The sequence below is a fragment of the Eufriesea mexicana genome, unplaced genomic scaffold (genome assembly GCF_001483705.2).
Source record: "Eufriesea mexicana isolate 0111107269 unplaced genomic scaffold, ASM148370v2 scaffold605, whole genome shotgun sequence".
Taxonomy (NCBI): domain Eukaryota; kingdom Metazoa; phylum Arthropoda; class Insecta; order Hymenoptera; family Apidae; genus Eufriesea; species Eufriesea mexicana.
This window is the reverse complement of record NW_016908762.1, coordinates 49,919-70,136: the sequence shown is the minus strand read 5'-3', so window position 1 is coordinate 70,136 and position 20,218 is coordinate 49,919. Positions and strand designations below refer to the sequence as shown.

Genomic DNA, 20,218 nt, shown 5'->3' with positions numbered 1-20,218 from the left:
AGGGAAACCTATATTGATACTGCGTTCCTTTCTTTTTTGCAAATATAACCGACACTTTTACGCCAAAACTACCATAGTACAATATGACACATTAGAAAAGAAAAGTACATCGGTGACTGGTATTTACGCAAAACGTTTATCAGTAAAAGATATAAAGATGGTGACCTATTTCTTGTCAATCGAGATGAAATCAAGAACTTGAACAATAAGAAAAGCACAGTGATAAACAAGTATTCAGTCCGTACCTACCTGCACGTTGTAAATTCAAAATATCGTCCATGTAATCGAACATTTCGACCGACATTTGGAAACTGAAGAAGAGAAGAGAGAAAAGTATAAAACATAGGACATAATCTATGACATGTATACAATTTGTAGAATTGAAAACTTACTAAACATTGATATCGTTTTCCCCGATAGATTTAAGTTCCTCCGGTGTTACTTGAAGATTTCCGGGTATGCGTGGGTTTCGCTTGTGAAAATCTAACTTGGTGATCAGTAATCTTATGTACAATTGAATCAATGGCCCATATCCTTCTCGCAAGTGTTGCCATAATTTTCCGAGATCTTCCAATCTTCCACGATACCGTTGGGAATCCGGTATAACTTTCTCATGACCCTCTCGCAGTATCTTGTGCAAAACATGACAAAACTTCCATGCGACTATCTGATTCTCTTGCAATGGCTGCCGTAACATGTACATCCAAAAAATCATTCCACCCTTCTCTTGGTGTGTACCTATAATCGCACCTATATTTATGTAAGGTATATATATAGTACATACGCATATTCAAAAATAATTTTATTAATCATAATTTCTAATGCTCTTAATGATCTTTCTTTCCTTTTAAAGAATTCTTTGTTAAGAAGGATACTTCGCACATGTTTCTCTTTCACAGGCGTTTCTGTAGGATTTACAGCCTTCCCAATAGAGATGCTCTAAAAGACAGAAACAATTTTTTGTAATCTTTTACACCAGATTATTACGTGATTTTTTAAAAGCATCGGTTTTCAAAAAGTATGAAAGAAGAAGTTTAGAAGGACAAAAGGAAATCTCTATAAAATTCATTTACCAGCTGATGGAGTTGTTTATCGGTGATTGGGACAACACTCGTCATGATAAAAGTGTACAACGGTGAAATTAAAGCACGTGTAAATAGGAATCCTAGTGGTCAGTCCGTATGAAAAGTCATCATTTCATCAATTCGACAGTCGTGTCGAAATGTGTTAAACAAACACGCTCGACAATATTACGTTGCTCCACATCGCCTGAAAAATTACATATCACTGGCGAAACACTTCACCATGGGTAAGAATTAAACGCAGGACTAAACAATTTATTGCGCAAATGATTATCACTTATAAAATATTTAAAAAAAAAAGAAAAAGATAGATAATTAAGAAAGTTGAGGGCGCACAATTTTATATCGTTCAAAAGAATCTGAAAACTATTTATTCGATTAATTTTATTATTTACTAATGTGTCCAGCAATTCAGAAATATCGGTAATAAAACATATCGTTAGTAGAAACTGAAATATACTGTGTATCAATTCGTTATCAGATATGTGATTGAAGCTAACTCCAATACTGATAAAAAGCTAAAATATTTCCGAAGAAATATACTCTATATCTGAAAGCTTCGAACAATTTCATTTTTTTCTTTTTTTTAACGTATTATACAGTTCAAATAAATTAAAAAAAAATATATATTATTACATTAAATAAATAGCCAATTTCTTCATTTCCAAAGAATAACAAATTTATATCTTCTGAACTGTTTATTATACAAACTGGTATAACTTAGAGTAACATTACTATAGAAATAAAAATACGAATTTATGATACTATATTATACTACACAATGTGCTAGCGAATTAAAAAATTTTAAGTTTCTTTAATTTAAGTTAATTTAAAAATTCATTAATCTCCACCATTTTTGCTTCGAAAAATGTTCATTGCAAATAGAATACGTATTGCAAGTGTTCAATCTCGGAAGTCTAAATGATGGGTCTTTTATGTTCATTAACCTTCCGAGTGGTGTCACCGCACCAGCACGGTTAACGATGCCTTGTGCCAGAAAGAGTGCCGCTATACGGTTACGTTCATTCAGAAAGTATTTCACTGGATGAACTTGTGCATTTAGATAAACCAGCAACATGTAGTTCGTTACATCGTATGTCAAAGACCCTGTGTATCACAACTAGAAAGAAAACAAAGATAATGACTGAAATAAACGCAACATTAACGGCACTCGATTCTGATATAAAATTAAAATCAATAAATAACATAAACATAAACAATGTTGGCATATTATTTAGAATTATACTTTGATAGAAAAAAATATGCGTACATTTCTAAGTATAGCAAAATAAATGGTAATTGAATTACAAGTTATCTTCGTTAGTATCGTAATTATGTATATCGATATGCGTTAATTAATAAAACTTGGTTGACGCATAAGTTACAAACACGTCTGAATTCGTCCAATTTAAATCTACGGTCTTCACCGTAGAAGCACCATGTTTCTAACTTTAATTTTTTAGAAAACTACGATCATGATCGTCAGAAATAAAAATTATGCGTTTACTTTTTTAAGGAAACTTTTTATGGATAATAGTAACTTAGTTAATGTTCATGGCAAGAAATAAAAATGATCAATAATTTTTACAATTATTATATTAAAAAATCAAATATAAGCAATATGTAATTAAATATTAGCCATATTGTATTTGAATATACTGCGGTTAATTTTATATCCGTTTCAATTTGTTTATAAAAATAACCTCTGAACATAGATGTTATACGATATAAACATTTATAAATATTATTAAAATATCGTTAAATTTTCGAATATGTGTAATGGAATAAAATAACATTACTATAAAAATTATTTTAATCTTATTCGTCAACAAAATAAGTGGTATATAGAATCAAATATGCACGTGTGTGTATGTGTGTGTATATACATATATGAAAAAAGATCAAAGAGGCGGTTTCCTGTTCATTGATGTCAAATTTTTCTTAGAATTATGTATACAATATCACATTACAAATTGTTACAAATAATGGACATAAATGTTTTTTTATAAATAACTTTCCAAAATTTCAAAAATCATATACCAAAATAGTACTATTAACAATTTAACACTTCTAACATGTAAAATGCCATAATAAACACATTTCCTAACCTATAAAAGGCATTGAAACGATATATGAGTCGGAACGAGGTCAAGGACCGCATTTTCATCGTATACGTCTAGTTTTAATAGTTTGAAACATTTGTACACTTTAAAATTCAAAATACACTTTTATGAATACGTTTTCCTAATTGACAAGGAGATAACCTTACGTTCATTTAAAAGGCATCGATACATTTAAATACTTACATTACAAATGTAACATGCAGTTACATACTATAACTTGTATTACGTACCTAAAACTATTCGAACTGTCTATGCCATTAAATCCAGATCTCTGCTTTGTTAAAAAACATGTAGTTGTATTAAACTCATTACTCCGTCAACACACGAATTGTTTCAAAAGATTACGTAGCATAGATCCGGTTATCATAAACGGAAACTTCATAAATGCGCACTAACACTCCTTTTTAAATATTAACAAACCTAGTTTTGAAAAGTGCGGCAAATGATGGATCAATTATTTTAATTGATTTCTTTTAATTAAAGCCCGTATTAAAAATGTATCGATACGTAATAGTACGGATACAGCAATTCGATATCAAATACGATGGATAAATGTTAAAGATAACAATAAGAGACTTAAACAACGACAAACACTGTTATTAATAAGCAAATTGAAATTCGTACCAAATACGAAATAAATACGTGCTTCCCGTCCGCGCGTACGATAGAATACAGCGAATCACTTGAAATATAGCAATAGAAGTAGCGTGCATTCAGTATCAAACCGCTATTTCGAGCGCTCTTCCAATGGCGTAGCTGACTTGTGAAACCTGCTGGCGCGTAAACTTGTTTTTAAAGTAACATTTACTTTTACATTTTGCGATTATACTTAAATGATTCGTTGAATTCTAGTGTTTTTATTATCTCATCTTTTTTCTTTGCTCCATAGTATTATTATCACCTTATTATTTGTATATCATTTATCTTCTTCCGGTATAAGACTTCTAATCTTCGTCGCCGTTTTAAATTCTGTCAAAATAACTGCACATTCTGGCTAAACTTATTTCAAATGATTTAAAAATCTTTACAAAAATATAATACAATTTTATTTTTAATAATTTATAAATAAATATTAAGAATTTTAGTATTATTGATTAATTATGTCAAATTGATTTTACATTTATTTCTATTATTAAATGTAGTTTAAAAAAAATTCTTAAATTTATTATACCTATTTTAAAACTATAAATATTTTTGTTAGTCATTTTAATGAATAAAAATTGATGGAAAACAATTGAAATTATGTGTAATCACTATGTATGAAGTCAGTTTATATCTTATTCTTAAAATAATTATAAATTTAATGGTTATTATTTAACTGAAAGTATAAATTAAATTGTTGCATATGTATCTCTAATAAAACAAAATATATATATGTCTTAATCAAAAAAATATATTGTCTATTATAAATAGATAATGATTAATGCATTTGCAGTAGCTTACAGTGGCAATTAATAAATAATAATTGTTCATTCAAATTAATTTACATAGTTTAATTCTAAAGATATTGTAACACAACAAATACAATATTAAACAGGTGTAAAAATTGAATGAATATTACAATATTGAGTTTCAATTTTTGCATCTATTTGTCATTAAATTACACACATTTATATATATTATACCATAAAACATAATGTATCAGAAGACTCTTGTTGCAAATTGCAGTAGGTATAAAAACAATTTGTAATAAATAAGTAAATTCTTTTTTCATTATAAGATATTATTTGCACTAACAGGATATATTTAAATTTTCTGTGTTTAATATAATTAATAATCTTTTTAATTTATAATCAAAACAAACGTATATATGTATTATGTTTATTTTTACATTAAGATGGACAAAATACAGGTAGCATTAGTACTTCTATATCTTTTTAATTGGTATTATTACTTATGGCTATAAATAGAGAATTTATCCTTAGTGAATATTTAAATTTACTGATCATATTTACTTAAATATAAAAATAATAAAAATGTCGTAATTTATGTATTGTAATTAGATATACTTCTAAGGTATACCAAAAATAACAATACCAATCATAATTAATGAAGTAATAAGATTTTTGGTTAGATAGGCCTCACAATGAAATTGATTTATATGTTTTTATATATTCGTCATTTCATACATTGATACATACATATACATGGTGTCGCCTTAGGTAGTCAAGTGTAAATCATATCTTTGACAAATTACTTTGATTCATATATATCAATTATGATTCATTGTTAAATTAAATTAAATTTTAAAGATCAGTGCACAATACATACAATATACAATGTGAACAAATACAAAACATTAAATACAAGTACCCATCCTCTCCCGCTTGATCAATATCCAATGTGTAATCAATTTTTTCCTCAAATTTTTGACATATGACAATTAAATAATTTCAAATGTAAATAAATAAAAATCTAATAATATTGTATTAATAAAATATTTTTTTCTTCCTAGCACATTAAAAATAAAACCATCTGTATATATTAAAAGCTTTAATTATTTATGAGTATAATTAAAAACTAATTATTATGTTACTATGAAAGAATCAAGTATACAAAGCATTTATTAAACAATATTTAAAACTAATAAATTTACAGCAGCCAGAATCTATAAATTAAAATTTTATTAAGTTTCATGATTTAAGCAGTATATAACATTTTTCTTTATAATATTACTATTTAATATGTATGTATATGTTGTTTTTAAATAATAAATACACTAATAATCACTTGTTACCTCATAATGCGACACGCGCAAAAGAATATACAAAGTAATTGGTTGAGAATAAAATGAGGAACAGGAGTAGAAAGATCAATTTAAATTGGAGAGGGATGAAGCGGCGGACAGGCAACCCTCAGCCCCTAGCAGCACCCACCACTTTGCGTATTTCCTTGACCACCAGTACCTCCTAATCCACTAGGGCTTGTTGGTGAATGTTGAGGTCCAATCTTAATACCATTTGCCTAGATATATTTGAAAATTATTTTGTTAATGATATTACGGATAGAATATTGTAGTTGTAATTATATAGTAACCTTATTACCTCATTGTTTATATCAAATACACCTTCCTGTATTTTTTCATAAATTACTTTTGCTGTGTTAATAAATGCATCTTCTACATTAATTGCTGTTTTTGCACTGGTTTCCATAAAAACAAGACCATGTTCTCTTGCAAAAGCTTCTCCTTCTTCTCTCTTCACTTCCCTTCTATTATCCAAATCACTTTTGTTACCAATTAACATGATCACCATATTAGAATTTGAATGTTGTCTTGCATCTTCTAACCATATTGTTAAATGATTAAATGTTTCTCTACGTGTAATATCATATACTAATAAAGCTCCTGCTGCTCCACGGTAATATGATCGTGTAATGGAACGAAATGCTTCTTGACCTGCCTATAATATCAATTTAAATATATTACCAATATATGTATCCTACTGTATTACAATATAAAATAAATTAAGTACATAACAATATATAAATGTACATAAAAAATAAATAATTACAGTATCCCAAATCTGAAGCTTGATCGGTTTTCCATCGATTGTAATCATACGAGAACCAAACTCAACACCTATTGTTAAATCATGGACAGGCTGGAATCTCTTATCCGTAAATTGCAGAAGCAGGCAAGATTTTCCAACTCCTATTTAAACAACATATTCATGTAGTAAATTAAATATACTAATAGAAATTTATATAATTTATTAAATATATATGTTTTGTGTGTGTGTGTGGGTGTGTGTGTTGCACATTATACACATATACATGTGTGAATTGTTTGAAAACAAACACACAAGTTATGAATAATACTAAAATATATTTATTTATTTACATTTAAACTTTTCCTTTCTTTCCATATTGATAACGAAAAAATTTAAGAATACATTTTATTATGTAATAAACAATATCGAAATAAACAAATCAAGATCAATGCTGTAAAAATAATATTTATAACAAGTTCACAACTATTACATCTATTGACTCAATCCTTAATGATACTGCGTTTGGATTGTAAGAAACTTAATATAAAGTCTGGTCTTAACATAAATAAATGAATACGACATCGTTTAAGTCGACAAAATTATTATACAAAAAAAGATGTATACGGATAATACATCAAAAGTAATACTAATTTATAATATTAAATGTTACTGTAGAACACATACATCACGATTCTTAAAAATGTTCTAAGTTGTGCGAATCAAAAATATTGTCGTCCAAAGGAACGAAAACAATGGGTCCTGTCACGGTCGAAGTAGTATAGAATGTAAAAATCATTTAGCATTTATTTCTATAAAAGCATCAGATAATTACCTGTATCTCCAATGATAATGTACTTGAAAAGGTATGCGTACGACATTTTTCAAAATTATGTAGGAAATAAAGATATCTATACGAAATGCGGATATATTAGAAAACAGAACTTCACTTTTTTGACTGTCTTATCTCTTCTGCTTCAGTATGACGTCACTGAATCTCTTCGGCAATTCTCGGGATTTTTCGTATTATTCGTAATAAGTTCGGGTTTCCGATATCGCGCTGCCGTCGCTTCAGTCATCGACGTATCTTATAAGCGTTGGCTGTGTTCCAAAACCATGGCATTTTCTGACTTAATAACATAGTTACGTTAAAATATATATGTATTATATGATTATGGTATTGTAAAGAACAATTGTTAATTTAATATAAATTATATTTATGTTATATTATTATACCTATATCTTTGTATATTACAATTGCACCGTGTTTCATAACTTAGTATATTTAGCTATATTACTAGCATATACTATTAAACTTTATAACTAATAAAGTTTCTTCTTTCTTAATATTTCTCTTATGTATATACAAAATAACAATGTACTTGAACAAATCGGGAATAGGTTTGAAAAGTTAATATAACAAATGTATAAAAGAATAATTAATATTGCGAATAATAAGCACTTAAACATTTATTTAATATTAATACGTGTACAATTGTTTTAGAATATAGTCTAATTCTTTTAATAAATATCAGTATTTACATGCAAATAAAATAAAAAGGGAAATATATAACAAAGAACCTAGACTTCGGATGATGTTATCGGTCAACAAAGCCGTTGACCAATGAAATCTTTATCCAAGAAATTGATTGTCCAATGAGGATACAGAAATGACTCTAGTGGTAAGTAAAAGTAGTAAACAGTACGGTGCGAATCGAGCTATCGTCGACGTCGAAGCTGTCAAACATGGCGAGAGTGTCGATCTTGAGTGCTGGTCAAAAATGTGAATAGAAGGTTCGCGTTGTGGTGAGATTTGTGAATCTCGGGTATTCTCGTCGTCGGCAGAGGCCGACGAGAGATGCGATCGGGAGTTAGACTGTCAGGCCGAAAGTGAATGTGCCGAGTGAACGGCCCCGGCAGTTTTGCGGCCGGGATTAATCTAAGGGCATGCCAATTCGGGAACTATGGGTGCTCAACAGACTAAGGAGAGAATTGTTCCTGTCGGCTCTGCTGCGCGACAGACGCGCAAACAGCCAAGGAACCTTAAGGAGTCCCGTCTTGTTGGCTCTAATATATTTACAGAGCACAGCGGTAATTCCTTCTCTTATTTTCTTACTCTCTTGCTTTCTATCTTCTATTTCTTTCCTACTTCCGTCCCTTTTTTCACTTCTCCCTCACACTTTCTTCTTCTCACTCCTTTAGTTTCTCTCTTGCGTTCATGCACTGTCCTTGCTTTATAGCAGATTTCGAATGTAAAAGATTATGGAAAAATGAAATAAAATTACAAATAATGACATGCAAAAAACGGCAAGTTAAAAGTTGTGATTTGGTTATATAATTAATACATATACATATATAGATGTATGTTTATGAATTTTTGTACCTAATTAATGATTGATTATCAATTTATTGTTACAATATTACATTATTTAATATCCCAAATTAGTTCTCAGTTGTTATAACTTGTTACCAGGAATTATCTATATTAAACATCTTGTTTTTATTATTCCAAATAATATTATTAACTTTTAATTATTTAAGTTATTTTAAATAATTTTACAATTCAAATCATAATTGTTAATTTAACATGTTTAATTATTTTGTATATATATATAAATATGTGTTACAAGATTATAATAAAAAAATTAATACCTAAAATAGGAAATGCTTTTTTATATGTTAATATTAATATTCATTAATAGAAATTACACAATATATTTAATTATTGAAAAAGAGTAAATTAGAATTCTTTTGAAAAGATAGAATGCAGAAAATTAAAATATTAATATTAAATTTTATTAATTAAGTTTCTTACATTAATTTGTAGTCATATGCATACAACAGTATTATGATGTTGTGCAGAAGCTCTTTTACAAAGCAGACCACTACCTCACATTCCGGCATTACCAGATGGTGATCCTCCAAATGGGTCCAGCATTCAACCAATTTCACAACAAGTGAATATCCAACAACATACTGGAGTTTCTTCTGCTGGACTTTTGGAGGCTGCAAACAGGTGGAAGTTTATTTGTTATAATTTTATTGTCTCGTTAACTTTTTTTTTTTACAGAATATATGTGTAAATATTTAATAGTTAGATTTTGTATGTAAATAAATAATACTATAAATAAATAAAATTATATGTATAAAAAAGTTATGTATACTTAAATCATAATATTAAAATATGTTATAGATGGACAAGCAAGGAAAACCTATTGGCACAAGAAGAGGATGATCCCCAACTATTTGTTGCTCTATATGATTTTCAAGCAGGTGGAGAAAATCAGCTTAGTCTTAAAAAAGGTAATTATTGTATATAAATAAATAAATATGAACATGTGCAATCATATATCTACTGAAAAAAATGTATTGTATATTATAAATTACTTGAATTTAGGAGAACAAGTTCGTATTCTAAGTTATAATAAGAGTGGAGAGTGGTGTGAAGCTCATTCAAGTACTGGTCAAGTAGGATGGGTTCCTTCAAATTATGTCACCCCAGTAAATTCTTTGGAAAAACATTCTTGGTATCATGGAAGAATATCTAGGAATGCTGCAGAATATCTTCTAAGTTCTGGTATAAATGGTAGCTTTTTGGTTCGTGAATCAGAAAGCAGCCCAGGTCAACGCAGTATTTCTCTTCGATACGAGGGTAGAGTATACCACTATAGGATTAATGAAGATAGTGAGGGAAAGGTATATAATCAAAGAATTCTGCTGGCACAGGTATAATATCCTATGAGAAGTAGACATTCTATTATGAAATATTAATATTTTAGATGTATGTTACAACTGAAAGCAAATTTAATACTCTGGCAGAATTAGTACATCACCATTCAATGCTAGCTGATGGTTTAATCACACAATTACTTTATCCTGCACCAAAGCACAATAAACCTACTGTTTTCCCACTTAGTCCAGGTATGTAAAAAATTATAAAAACTTGAACAATTGTATATTTTATAAAAATACGTAAAAAATTCAAATTAACAGCTTAAAATATTGATTGCAATTATTGAAATTTATTGAAATTATCTTTTTTAGAACCTGACGAATGGGAAATTAATAGAACAGATATAGTTATGAGACATAAATTAGGTGGTGGGCAATATGGAGATGTCTATGAAGCTGTATGGAAGAGGTACAATATGACTGTGGCTGTAAAAACATTAAAGGTCAGTACTTGTATTGTACATGTATTGTATTTGTTATTTTTATTATTTATATCATTTTCTATTTTATTTATTAATATTTGTTTGTATTTTTATTTTATAGGAGGATACAATGGCTCTAAAAGATTTTCTGGAAGAAGCTGCAATTATGAAGGAGATGAAGCACAGAAATTTAGTTCAGTTACTGGGTGTATGTACTCGTGAACCGCCATTCTACATCATTACAGAATTCATGAGCAAGGGAAATCTGTTAGACTATTTGCGGAACGAGAGCAAACACCAAATCAATGCCGTTGTTTTAATGCATATGGCTACACAAATCGCTAGTGGAATGAGTTATTTGGAAAGCAGAAATTTCATTCACAGGTATTTTTTAATATTTTAGAATAAATGTATCTTTTCATATGATTTATATATTTTGTATATATTTTTCAAGTAAAAGATGCGTTAACCGTATTTTTATATGAGATGTAAATTATTTAACTTTATTATAGTTTGTTTAAGAATTATATTTTCATTTTTATGCTAATCTTATATGATATAATTTCAAAATAAATTTATCATATGCGATATTTTTATTACAAAATATTGACACTCTCATTTTTAAATTTTGATCAAATTAAAAGTTTTACTGGGAGTTTATTAAATACTTTTTCCCCCAAAAAAGCACTAAAAGAAATTAACAATTGAAATACATACAATGTAATGCTCGCTTTTTATCTCATAATGCATATCCTGAAGCAATTAGTTTTTTCTACCTCTGATCAGTAAAGAATTAGCATTAAGATGGTATGTGTTATGCCAAATAGTAATCGTTACACTTAAAGTATTTTTCTTGTAAGTAGCTGTTTTTAGGGAGCGATTTGTAGCGACTCAAGGGTCACTGAAGAAAAGTATTAGCATTGATAATTATGATACGCATATTCAATATGAAAAAATACATTCAATTCATTTAGAGAAATGTTTTAAATTTCATCGCCCTGTCCTCTTAAGAAACAAGCTTGCGTTAACATCACGACTTTCGATACAGAGATCTAGCGGCTCGAAACTGCCTAGTGGGAGAAAATCATCTGGTGAAGGTTGCAGACTTTGGCTTGGCCCGGTTAATGAGAGATGATACGTACACGGCGCATGCTGGTGCGAAATTCCCTATAAAATGGACTGCTCCAGAGGGATTAGCATATAATAAATTTTCTACGAAGGTAAAACAACAAACTTTCTTAGAGATAATATCATGAAGGTTTTATTTGTATAATTATTTATATTATATTTGAACTTTATATTTGTAGTCTGACGTGTGGGCGTTTGGAATCTTACTTTGGGAAATAGCAACCTATGGAATGTCTCCTTATCCTGGCGTTGATTTGACGGATGTTTATCATATGTTAGAAAAAGGTTACAGAATGGAATGTCCTCCTGGATGTCCACCGAAAGTATATGAATTGATGCGTCAATGTTGGCAGTGGTCTGCTGCTGATAGACCTACTTTTAAAGAGATTCATCACTCTCTTGAAAATATGTTTCAAGAATCTAGTATTACTGAAGGTAAAATATGCTATCAACTTTTATGCAAATATTTAATATAATGGTATTCTTTTTAATATAAATATAAAATTTTATTATAAAACCTGTACAAACGTCTAAAAAAATGATCGTTGCAGAAGTCGAAAAGCAATTGCAAGGAGGGGGAGAAATTCCTTTACTTTCATACAAAAAATCTCAAACTGGTAGTACTGGAAATATTCATGGACTTGTTCTAGTCTCTGAACCATTACCTTCATCAGGTATATATATAAAGAATTCGTAAAATATCATCTTGTAATAATATAATTATGTTGAGAGTTATACATATTGTATAAATTTGTCAGTTATAATATTTTATGGTATTACGCGTAATAAATGAATTTATTTGTTAAATTAGATTAATTCATCTTAGATTATATTATTTATTTAGAATAAGTTAATCTTTTTGCTTTAATGTAGTTATGGTTTTATACTTGTTTGTTGTAGATACTACTAGTTCAGTAACGAAACTGAGTACATTCACAGGTGGTATGTCAAGCAAAAATAATAGTAGTATCGTACAAATGAGACGTTCTACGAATAAAAAAGGAAAACAAGCTCCAGCTCCTCCAAAAAGAACAAGGTATGACATTTTTTTGTTTTCGGTGTGACGAAACCTCGATTATTACATGTCTGTTATAATTTTTCTAGATCTGGTTACAATAATAAATAAATAATTCGATATTGTATATACACATATGGAATATTATTTATCTACCATATTACTCTTATAAATCTGCTTTTATTAAATTTCTTTCACATAATCGAGATTTCGAACACCGACGAATAGTGATTATATGGTAATACGATAACATAACGATTGGGTAACAGCTTGCTGTCGTCGTGCAGTTCGTTCCGCGACTCTGCCTATCAAGAGCAAGATATTCAAAATACTGAAACGAACACCATGACTCTCGACGATGCCACGGATCTAAATGGTATTGATAAGATTCTCGAAGGTATTTTCATTCTACTTTAATCGAGCGTACTGATACGTGCACGTACTGCTTCAGTTTCCTACCGTAAGCTCTATATCCAATTTTTGTATTCAATTCTTCTTACATTTATATTCTCTTTTAAATACTTAATTAAAAGATTAAGATTGTATAATGAACTTAAAAGGTAATGAAACGAATTTATATTGACATTTTTATTTTTTATGTTTTTATATTTTTATTAATTTAATCAAATAAATAAATACATTCGGGATTAATGAAGTTTTAATATGAACAAAATTTAATGTATATAAAGGAACATTTTTATTTTTAATTTTCAAAACATACTATTTGTATTTCATTATTTGAGCTTACGGAACTTGTTCGCTCTCAGCGAAGGGACTCTAAGCAGAAAGAGAATATGTACCGGTACGGTTTGTTGTTAAATGGGAACTCAGGTATTGCGCGAGATCTCGCGACGATGGCTCAAGGAACGATTGCTGCAGGAGGCTGTGAAATCGAGGAGGATGGAGAGGGTTCTCAGGGTACGGCGGAACCAAATTTCATTTCTCAACCTTCAACATCTCCGGAACCTATATCTGTCTTGACCTGTTCTCAAAAACAAATTAAACCAAGACCTTATCCATCAAAAGAACCATTACCACAAAAGGTAATTCTTTTGGAGAATTAAATTGAATCTTTCAGAAAGTTTTTAATTTGATGTAAATTTAAATTTTATTTTATTTTTAGCTGGTACAAGTAGGTGCATTAGAAGTACAGAACGTTAAAAGAGCTATTAATCGTTATGGTACATTGCCAAAAGGTGCTAGGATTGGCGCATATTTAGAATCTTTGCGTCAGAGTGGTATGCCATCGAATCAAGAATGTACAACAGTGGCTTCTTCCATGACACCTGGCACAGTAGAACAACACGAAGCTTCTATGGACAATTCTCAACACAGATCTCTTTCTCCTCGTCAAAGTAATTTACGAAGTCAGCCTCAAATGACTCGCAGTAATTCTTCAAGCGGTGTTGTCAATACTTATCAACCTCCAAATTCTCCTCGTGGTCGAGTAGTAGCTGTAAGGAAGAGTAATCAGTCTGATGGTGTTGGTTTAAGAACTTTTCGGGTATCGAGTAATTCTAACTTTCGTACTGCGAGCCCATCGAGATCCGTTCAACCATCGTTAGCTGATTTAGAGTTTCCTCCACCACCCGCAGATTTACCTCCTCCACCAGATGAAATTTTTTCCGGACAAGAACAAGCTGAACTTCCACCTCCTATTTCTTGTAGCGAAATTTCTCAAATGAGAAATTCTCCATTATCCATAAGAAAAGCAAAGAGTACAGATTGGCGTGCAAAGGAAGATGAAAATGAGCAACAAGAAGATAGAAACGATGTTAGTAACGCAGAACCTTCTGTAAAAGAAGCCTGTTCGAGATTTGGAGTTAACTTGAGACGCAGAGAAACTCAAGATAACTCATGTAGAAATACTGATAATAAAAGAGCGGGTTTTAAGTCCAGGATAGAAACAATCGAGCCTGCTGCACCACCAGAAGAAGCACCACCACCACCTCCACCACCACCACCACCAGTTGCTACAAACTCACCTCCTGATAGTTTTGAACGCAAACCTGGAATGAAAGAGATGTTGGAATTGAAACTCATAAATGAAATTAAACAGAGTGCAGAAACAAAGCATGGTACAACTTCCAAGAAAACTGGAGTAACAAGTAGTACTCCATCTGCTCTTCTGGATCCAGCTTCACAGTTACTTTCAGAACTCTGTGCTAGCTTTAACATGGATTCTGGACAGAGGTATATTCTTATTATGTTCTTATTATGTTTGTATATTTTATAGTAGTACATCTTTTATGTGTTTACTAACTATTTTTTAAAACATGTATGTGTATCTCATAATTTTTCCTACCGTGTTAGACATGCTCAAAACGAGTACGCCGTGTCAACTTTAAAAACCAATGAAGGAACTCAAGATCAACAACTGCAGCATCAAATTCATAATGCTCATAAAGATTCATCCATATCTTCTCCCGTAACTGAGTCTATACTATCCAGTGGAAGTGTCGGTTTTAAATTGAAAAGAGTAGACAAGCGAAATAATCCGCAAAAGGAAGAGACATCTGATGGACAAATAATCGATTTCAAAGCTAGACTTCGAAAAGTTGAGAATGCAGAAAAAGAAAAATCCTTAGAAGAGAAAAGTACCATTACTGAACAATCTTCAGAATCAGAAGAACAACAAGATGATAAACGCAGAAGTACTGGCAGTATCAGTAGCTTGAAGAAGCTTTGGGAAAATAAAGAATCTTGTGACAGTCAGCCTCATAGCCCAAAACTTAGTGTTAGGGGAAATAGTGGTAAACAAGAAACACTTGACCAGACAGAAGATTCACCTGAAGATCACAGTGGTGCTTCAACCCGTAGTCAGAGGTACATAACATTAATATTTATTCTTTTCATATGATACTATATATATTTATTTATTTATTTAATTATTTATATATATATATCTGTATACACACATAGTTTAAGACATCAATCAATATTTGTAGTTCTGGTAGCAAAAGTGATACTAGACTATGGCCACCACTTGAACCAGAAAAACCTGTTGTTCCTGCAAAGCCACTAAAACCACTATGTTCTTCAACTAAACATTTTGGTTCTTCAATCTATGCAACACCAAACTGTACGAAGTCTCAACATACAGAAGATGATCTAAGTAAACAAAACACAGATTCAAGAACCGCAAAACAGATTGTATTGGAGCTTTCTACGTTAATTGAGAACAGCGTATTAAATTTAAAAAGTAGCTCAACGATAGTTATGACCAGCTGGCTCCAACTTTCAGACAAGGTAGGGCTGTTACACGGAATGTGTGCTAATCTCGCAGATAGTGGTATTGCACCGCATGCGCGGTTTCAGTTTCGCGAACTTCTTGCAAGGTTAGAGCTCCAGGCACGACAGCTTCGTGCAGCTGGCACTCGAAATGTTGCAGAGAATACAAGACTTCTCACTGACCTTCAAAACACGATAAAAGATGTCGTCAATACCGTGCAAAGATAAACTAGAGAAATTTATATATTTATTTATTTATTTAATTATTTATATATATATATATATGTATACACACATAGTTTAAGACATCAATCAATATTTGTAGTTCTGGTAGCAAAAGTGATACTAGACTATGGCCACCACTTGAACCAGAAAAACCTGTTGTTCCTGCAAAGCCACTAAAACCACTATGTTCTTCAACTAAACATTTTGGTTCTTCAATCTATGCAACACCAAACTGTACGAAGTCTCAACATACAGAAGATGATCTAAGTAAACAAAACACAGATTCAAGAACCGCAAAACAGATTGTATTGGAGCTTTCTACGTTAATTGAGAACAGCGTATTAAATTTAAAAAGTAGCTCAACGATAGTTATGACCAGCTGGCTCCAACTTTCAGACAAGGTAGGGCTGTTACACGGAATGTGTGCTAATCTCGCAGATAGTGGTATTGCACCGCATGCGCGGTTTCAGTTTCGCGAACTTCTTGCAAGGTTAGAGCTCCAGGCACGACAGCTTCGTGCAGCTGGCACTCGAAATGTTGCAGAGAATACAAGACTTCTCACTGACCTTCAAAACACGATAAAAGATGTCGTCAATACCGTGCAAAGATAAACTAGAGAAATTAACATCGTTTTCTCTGTCTCCACCCTTGTTCTCGTTCTCATTTTCATCTGACACTATTTCTAATAATCGTGTCTGCCACTCAGTCAGGAATGTTTTGGACTTTTTCGAAAATCTTTCCCAAACTCTCGTACTGGATTTTTGTTTCTTCGAATATTTGTATTGAATAGCAAGCAACTTCATGATCCTTAACCAATTTCAGTCAGGAGTCATTTAAAATACTTCTTTTGTGATGAAGTTTTTATGAAATTTTGTTGCCATGATTTTCCTGGAGATAACATATTTACACTTTTGCTCCTGAAGAGAGTACACGAAACCAAGGATATTTAAGAGCAAGGCTCTAAGCCAAACACGGCCTCAATAAAATACTGATTTGATGGAAAAGTAAGACAAAATTTAAAGTTAAAGTATTAAATTAAAAAAAAAGAAAAAAAGTATATTTCGATTTTCATCTTAATATAGACTGCGATTAGCCATTTTTGTTCGAATTTTGAGATATTATTGTAATAAAAGTATTATTCTTTTGATATCGAGAAAAAAAGACCATATAGTGCGTAAATGTAATTCACTTATATTTTTTACGAATTGAGTTTTGCAAAAAAAAAAAAAAAAAAGAAGAAATGTATTCTCAAGAGCAAGGTGAATTTAGAAGTATAATAAGTAAGTAAGGATCAAATATACTCTGGTTCCTTAAATTTTTTGAATAATAGTTTTAAACTACTAGAAAAAGGACGAGTAATCGCAGTTTATCGAAACGAAAGAACGTATATTTACCTTATGAATACAGAAAAAAATAATTTTTGTACACTGAGCACTCGGTTCTTCTTTTTGTAAATTAATTATTGTTACTTTTACCTCGATCCAACATGTATCCTGTATAAGTGAAGCTCTACGTGAATCATACTCGTCCGCTATTCGATAAATGTGGTGATTATAGTTGTCGAGTAAAACGTCTCGGTGTTCTTTCATCGAACTTTCTTGCGCCGTGCTTCGTAATATCGTACGCAAAGTCTTAGGCTAGATTATACATCGTAAGTGCGAAAACTTTTAAACGAGTAAGCCATTTTAATTCGCGAGAGGATGTAACAACTTTTGTATTTGTATAGAGTAAGTCGAATAACAGGTATGCTTAATAATACAGTAAAACTTTGATGAGAGAAATTGATTAGGAAAGATATTCATACCTTGAGAAACTTCTCGGTTAATCAACCTTCATATATCTTATTTATATAATATTTTTTATTCCATTTTTAATCATTTAGTACATTTCTTTATTCATATCGTATTTTAAATATAATTTGTATGTCTAATTTAAAATTTTATTGCCTATTTTTCTGATATAAATTTATTTGTATTGTAGGTACCATAATTAAGCCAATATTGCTACATAATATATTTTAGCAATAGAACGATTTATCAGCTACAAATTTAGTTTAAAATGATAATTATATTAATATGACTAATTAGTATTGGATAATTGAAAGTTCGATCAAGTATTATAATAATCAAAAACCAGATTTGTACATGATCACATAATATCAAGGTTTTACTGTACATATTTATGTAAATCAGCGGGTGTAATTAACCAAATTCCGAAATACTTTGTTTTGTCTGCGTATCGCGTAGATGTTCTTCCACAGAACGCTAGTAAGGAATAGGACTCCGGATACTTTTTGAAGAATTTGAAATGAAAACAAAAACTATTAAATTTAAGAACTTATTTTGAATGATAATTAGTATTTATTTCACTTTATTTATCATTCTTCAACTGTAATTTAATTACATTCCAATTAACTGCCACTTGTGAATGGATGAATTAATTAAAGCTTATATAATGGAATTAAGTATGTTGTTCAAATTCAAATTGCATTTACTATTTAAAAAGTATTTTCAACCTTGCTTTTAATTTTTTAATTTCTTTAACTTTCATTATATATAAACATGCTAATTTAGTCATGTTATTTTTAATTCTTTTTTTTTTTTTTTACTAATTAGTCTTCCAAAAAGAGTCTCCGGAGTCTGAATGTATTTTTTATTTGATTACTTAAAAATAAGAAATATGCAACGAGAATAAGAATGCCACTCGATTTGCCATTCAAGCCGTTTTTTCTTGTAACACTGCCTACATATGGCTACTAGAATACATCGATCGACAACGCTAGTTACGCGAATCGGAATTTCTCTTCTTTCGGTCTGATCACCCATCTTTCTTTTTTTTTTCTTTTTTTTTTACATCATTTGTACCTGTGATACACCGATCGACTTATCTTTTATCTTCAGATAAAAAGCGAGAAAGAGAGGGAGAGAGAGGGTGGGAGGGAAAGAAAGACGAGCGATCGTACGAACGAATCTTTTTGAGAAGTCTTAAGTGTATAAATGTTTAACTGGAATTTTAATCAATTCTTAGTTTGTTAAGGCAAAGTATTCAATAAAATGTTATCTGTAAATACGTAATTATTTTAAAAGAATCACGCATAATACTATAATTCAAGTCTTATATATCAAACATTTCAAATTTTATTATATAATATTTTAAGTAATTTTTTTAAGCTCAATTATATCTAATACCATTATAATAATTTTTACTTTTTTTTATAAGAATTAAATTACATAGATAGCGGTCTTATAATAGACATTACATTTAATCATGAAATTTTGTTTTATTAATCATTCATTTTCATTTGTTTTATATTAACTAGTGAGAAGTAAAACATAGTTAATATAAATAGAAAATATTATGTGTGATTTTTTCAAAATTTAAGTAATTATAGGCAATATTTATAAATCTTAAAAAGTATTACGAACTATATATTGATAGGTATTTCAGTTAAAAAATTATACATTTAAAACTTCTCAGAATTTTATTAATCATTGAATTTTAAGTTGATGAGCTGTCAAAGGATATAAAATCAATGTTTTATACGATATGTATCATAGTAATGTTTATGTCTAAGTATTTATATCTATATTTATTTTTAGTTCTTTCTCGTGTAAAGTTATTCCTAAATGATCGACCAACGTACTGATTCACTAATACGAAAATTTTAATATCGCTTTATACATTGATATAAGACCGACGATAGAAATAAAAAGGAATATTGAATCAAGAAGGTCTTTGAACATTTTGAAAACAAATCATCTTATTTTATATT

The 20,218-nt window shown here is 30.1% G+C and overlaps 4 protein-coding genes across 4 annotated transcripts in view; 2 read left to right on the top strand and 2 right to left on the bottom strand.

The window, feature by feature from the left end:
• Window positions 1–3,544, bottom strand: part of Hip1 (Huntingtin interacting protein 1) — a 7,944-nt gene extending 4,400 nt beyond the window's left edge. Inside the window, exons 1-5 of the mRNA XM_017898033.1 lie at window positions 3,436–3,544; window positions 1,074–1,269; window positions 876–939; window positions 393–750; window positions 250–311 (exon numbers count right to left, since the gene is read on the bottom strand). Coding sequence (XP_017753522.1) covers window positions 250–311; window positions 393–750; window positions 876–939; window positions 1,074–1,118 — 529 coding nt within the window. The 5' untranslated portion in view covers window positions 1,119–1,269; window positions 3,436–3,544. The remainder of the gene's footprint in view (window positions 1–249; window positions 312–392; window positions 751–875; window positions 940–1,073; window positions 1,270–3,435) is intronic.
• Window positions 3,545–6,052: 2,508 nt separating this feature from the next.
• On the bottom strand, window positions 6,053–7,684 carry Rab2 (RAS oncogene family member Rab2). The gene is made up of 4 exons (XM_017898018.1): window positions 7,529–7,684; window positions 6,718–6,857; window positions 6,250–6,606; window positions 6,053–6,169 (listed from the first exon to the last, which is right to left on the bottom strand). The coding sequence occupies exons 1-4, from the start codon at window positions 7,572–7,574 to the stop codon at window positions 6,068–6,070; spliced, it is 645 nt and encodes a 214-aa protein (XP_017753507.1). The 5' UTR covers window positions 7,575–7,684; the 3' UTR covers window positions 6,053–6,067.
• Window positions 7,685–8,657: 973 nt separating this feature from the next.
• Abl (tyrosine-protein kinase Abl) lies at window positions 8,658–17,094 on the top strand. Its single transcript, XM_017898034.1, has 17 exons — window positions 8,658–8,784; window positions 9,556–9,709; window positions 9,887–9,996; window positions 10,091–10,389; window positions 10,473–10,614; window positions 10,738–10,868; window positions 10,969–11,231; window positions 11,896–12,067; window positions 12,155–12,410; window positions 12,527–12,649; window positions 12,876–13,011; window positions 13,260–13,387; window positions 13,822–14,033; window positions 14,114–15,183; window positions 15,304–15,816; window positions 15,939–16,460; window positions 17,069–17,094. The coding sequence occupies exons 1-16, from the start codon at window positions 8,658–8,660 to the stop codon at window positions 16,447–16,449; spliced, it is 4,347 nt and encodes a 1,448-aa protein (XP_017753523.1). The 3' UTR covers window positions 16,450–16,460; window positions 17,069–17,094.
• Window positions 16,542–17,417, top strand: LOC108546081 (tyrosine-protein kinase Abl-like; the record flags this gene model as incomplete). Its single annotated transcript, XM_017898008.1, has 1 exon — window positions 16,542–17,417. A coding segment is annotated over one exon (516 nt), but the record flags the coding sequence as incomplete, so codon positions are not given.
• Between the last annotated feature and the right edge of the window lie 2,801 nt (window positions 17,418–20,218).

What these genes read in the sequence shown, in the direction of transcription:
- Rab2 (XM_017898018.1), bottom strand. Translation starts at nt 7,574, where the DNA reads ATGTCGTACGCATACCTTTTCAAGTACATTATCATTGGAGATACAG. An exon ending in CATTATCATTGGAGATACAG is followed by an intron (nt 6,858 to 7,528) that starts GTAATTATCTGA and finishes TTGTTTAAATAG; the next exon opens with GAGTTGGAAAATCTTGCCTG. An exon ending in AGCTTCAGATTTGGGATACT is followed by an intron (nt 6,607 to 6,717) that starts GTAATTATTTAT and finishes TTGATATTATAG; the next exon opens with GCAGGTCAAGAAGCATTTCG.
- Abl (XM_017898034.1), top strand. Translation starts at nt 8,658, where the DNA reads ATGGGTGCTCAACAGACTAAGGAGAGAATTGTTCCTGTCGGCTCTGCT. An exon ending in GCTCCTCCAAAAAGAACAAG is followed by an intron (nt 13,012 to 13,259) that starts GTATGACATTTT and finishes ATTGGGTAACAG; the next exon opens with CTTGCTGTCGTCGTGCAGTT. An exon ending in TATTGATAAGATTCTCGAAG is followed by an intron (nt 13,388 to 13,821) that starts GTATTTTCATTC and finishes ATGGGAACTCAG; the next exon opens with GTATTGCGCGAGATCTCGCG.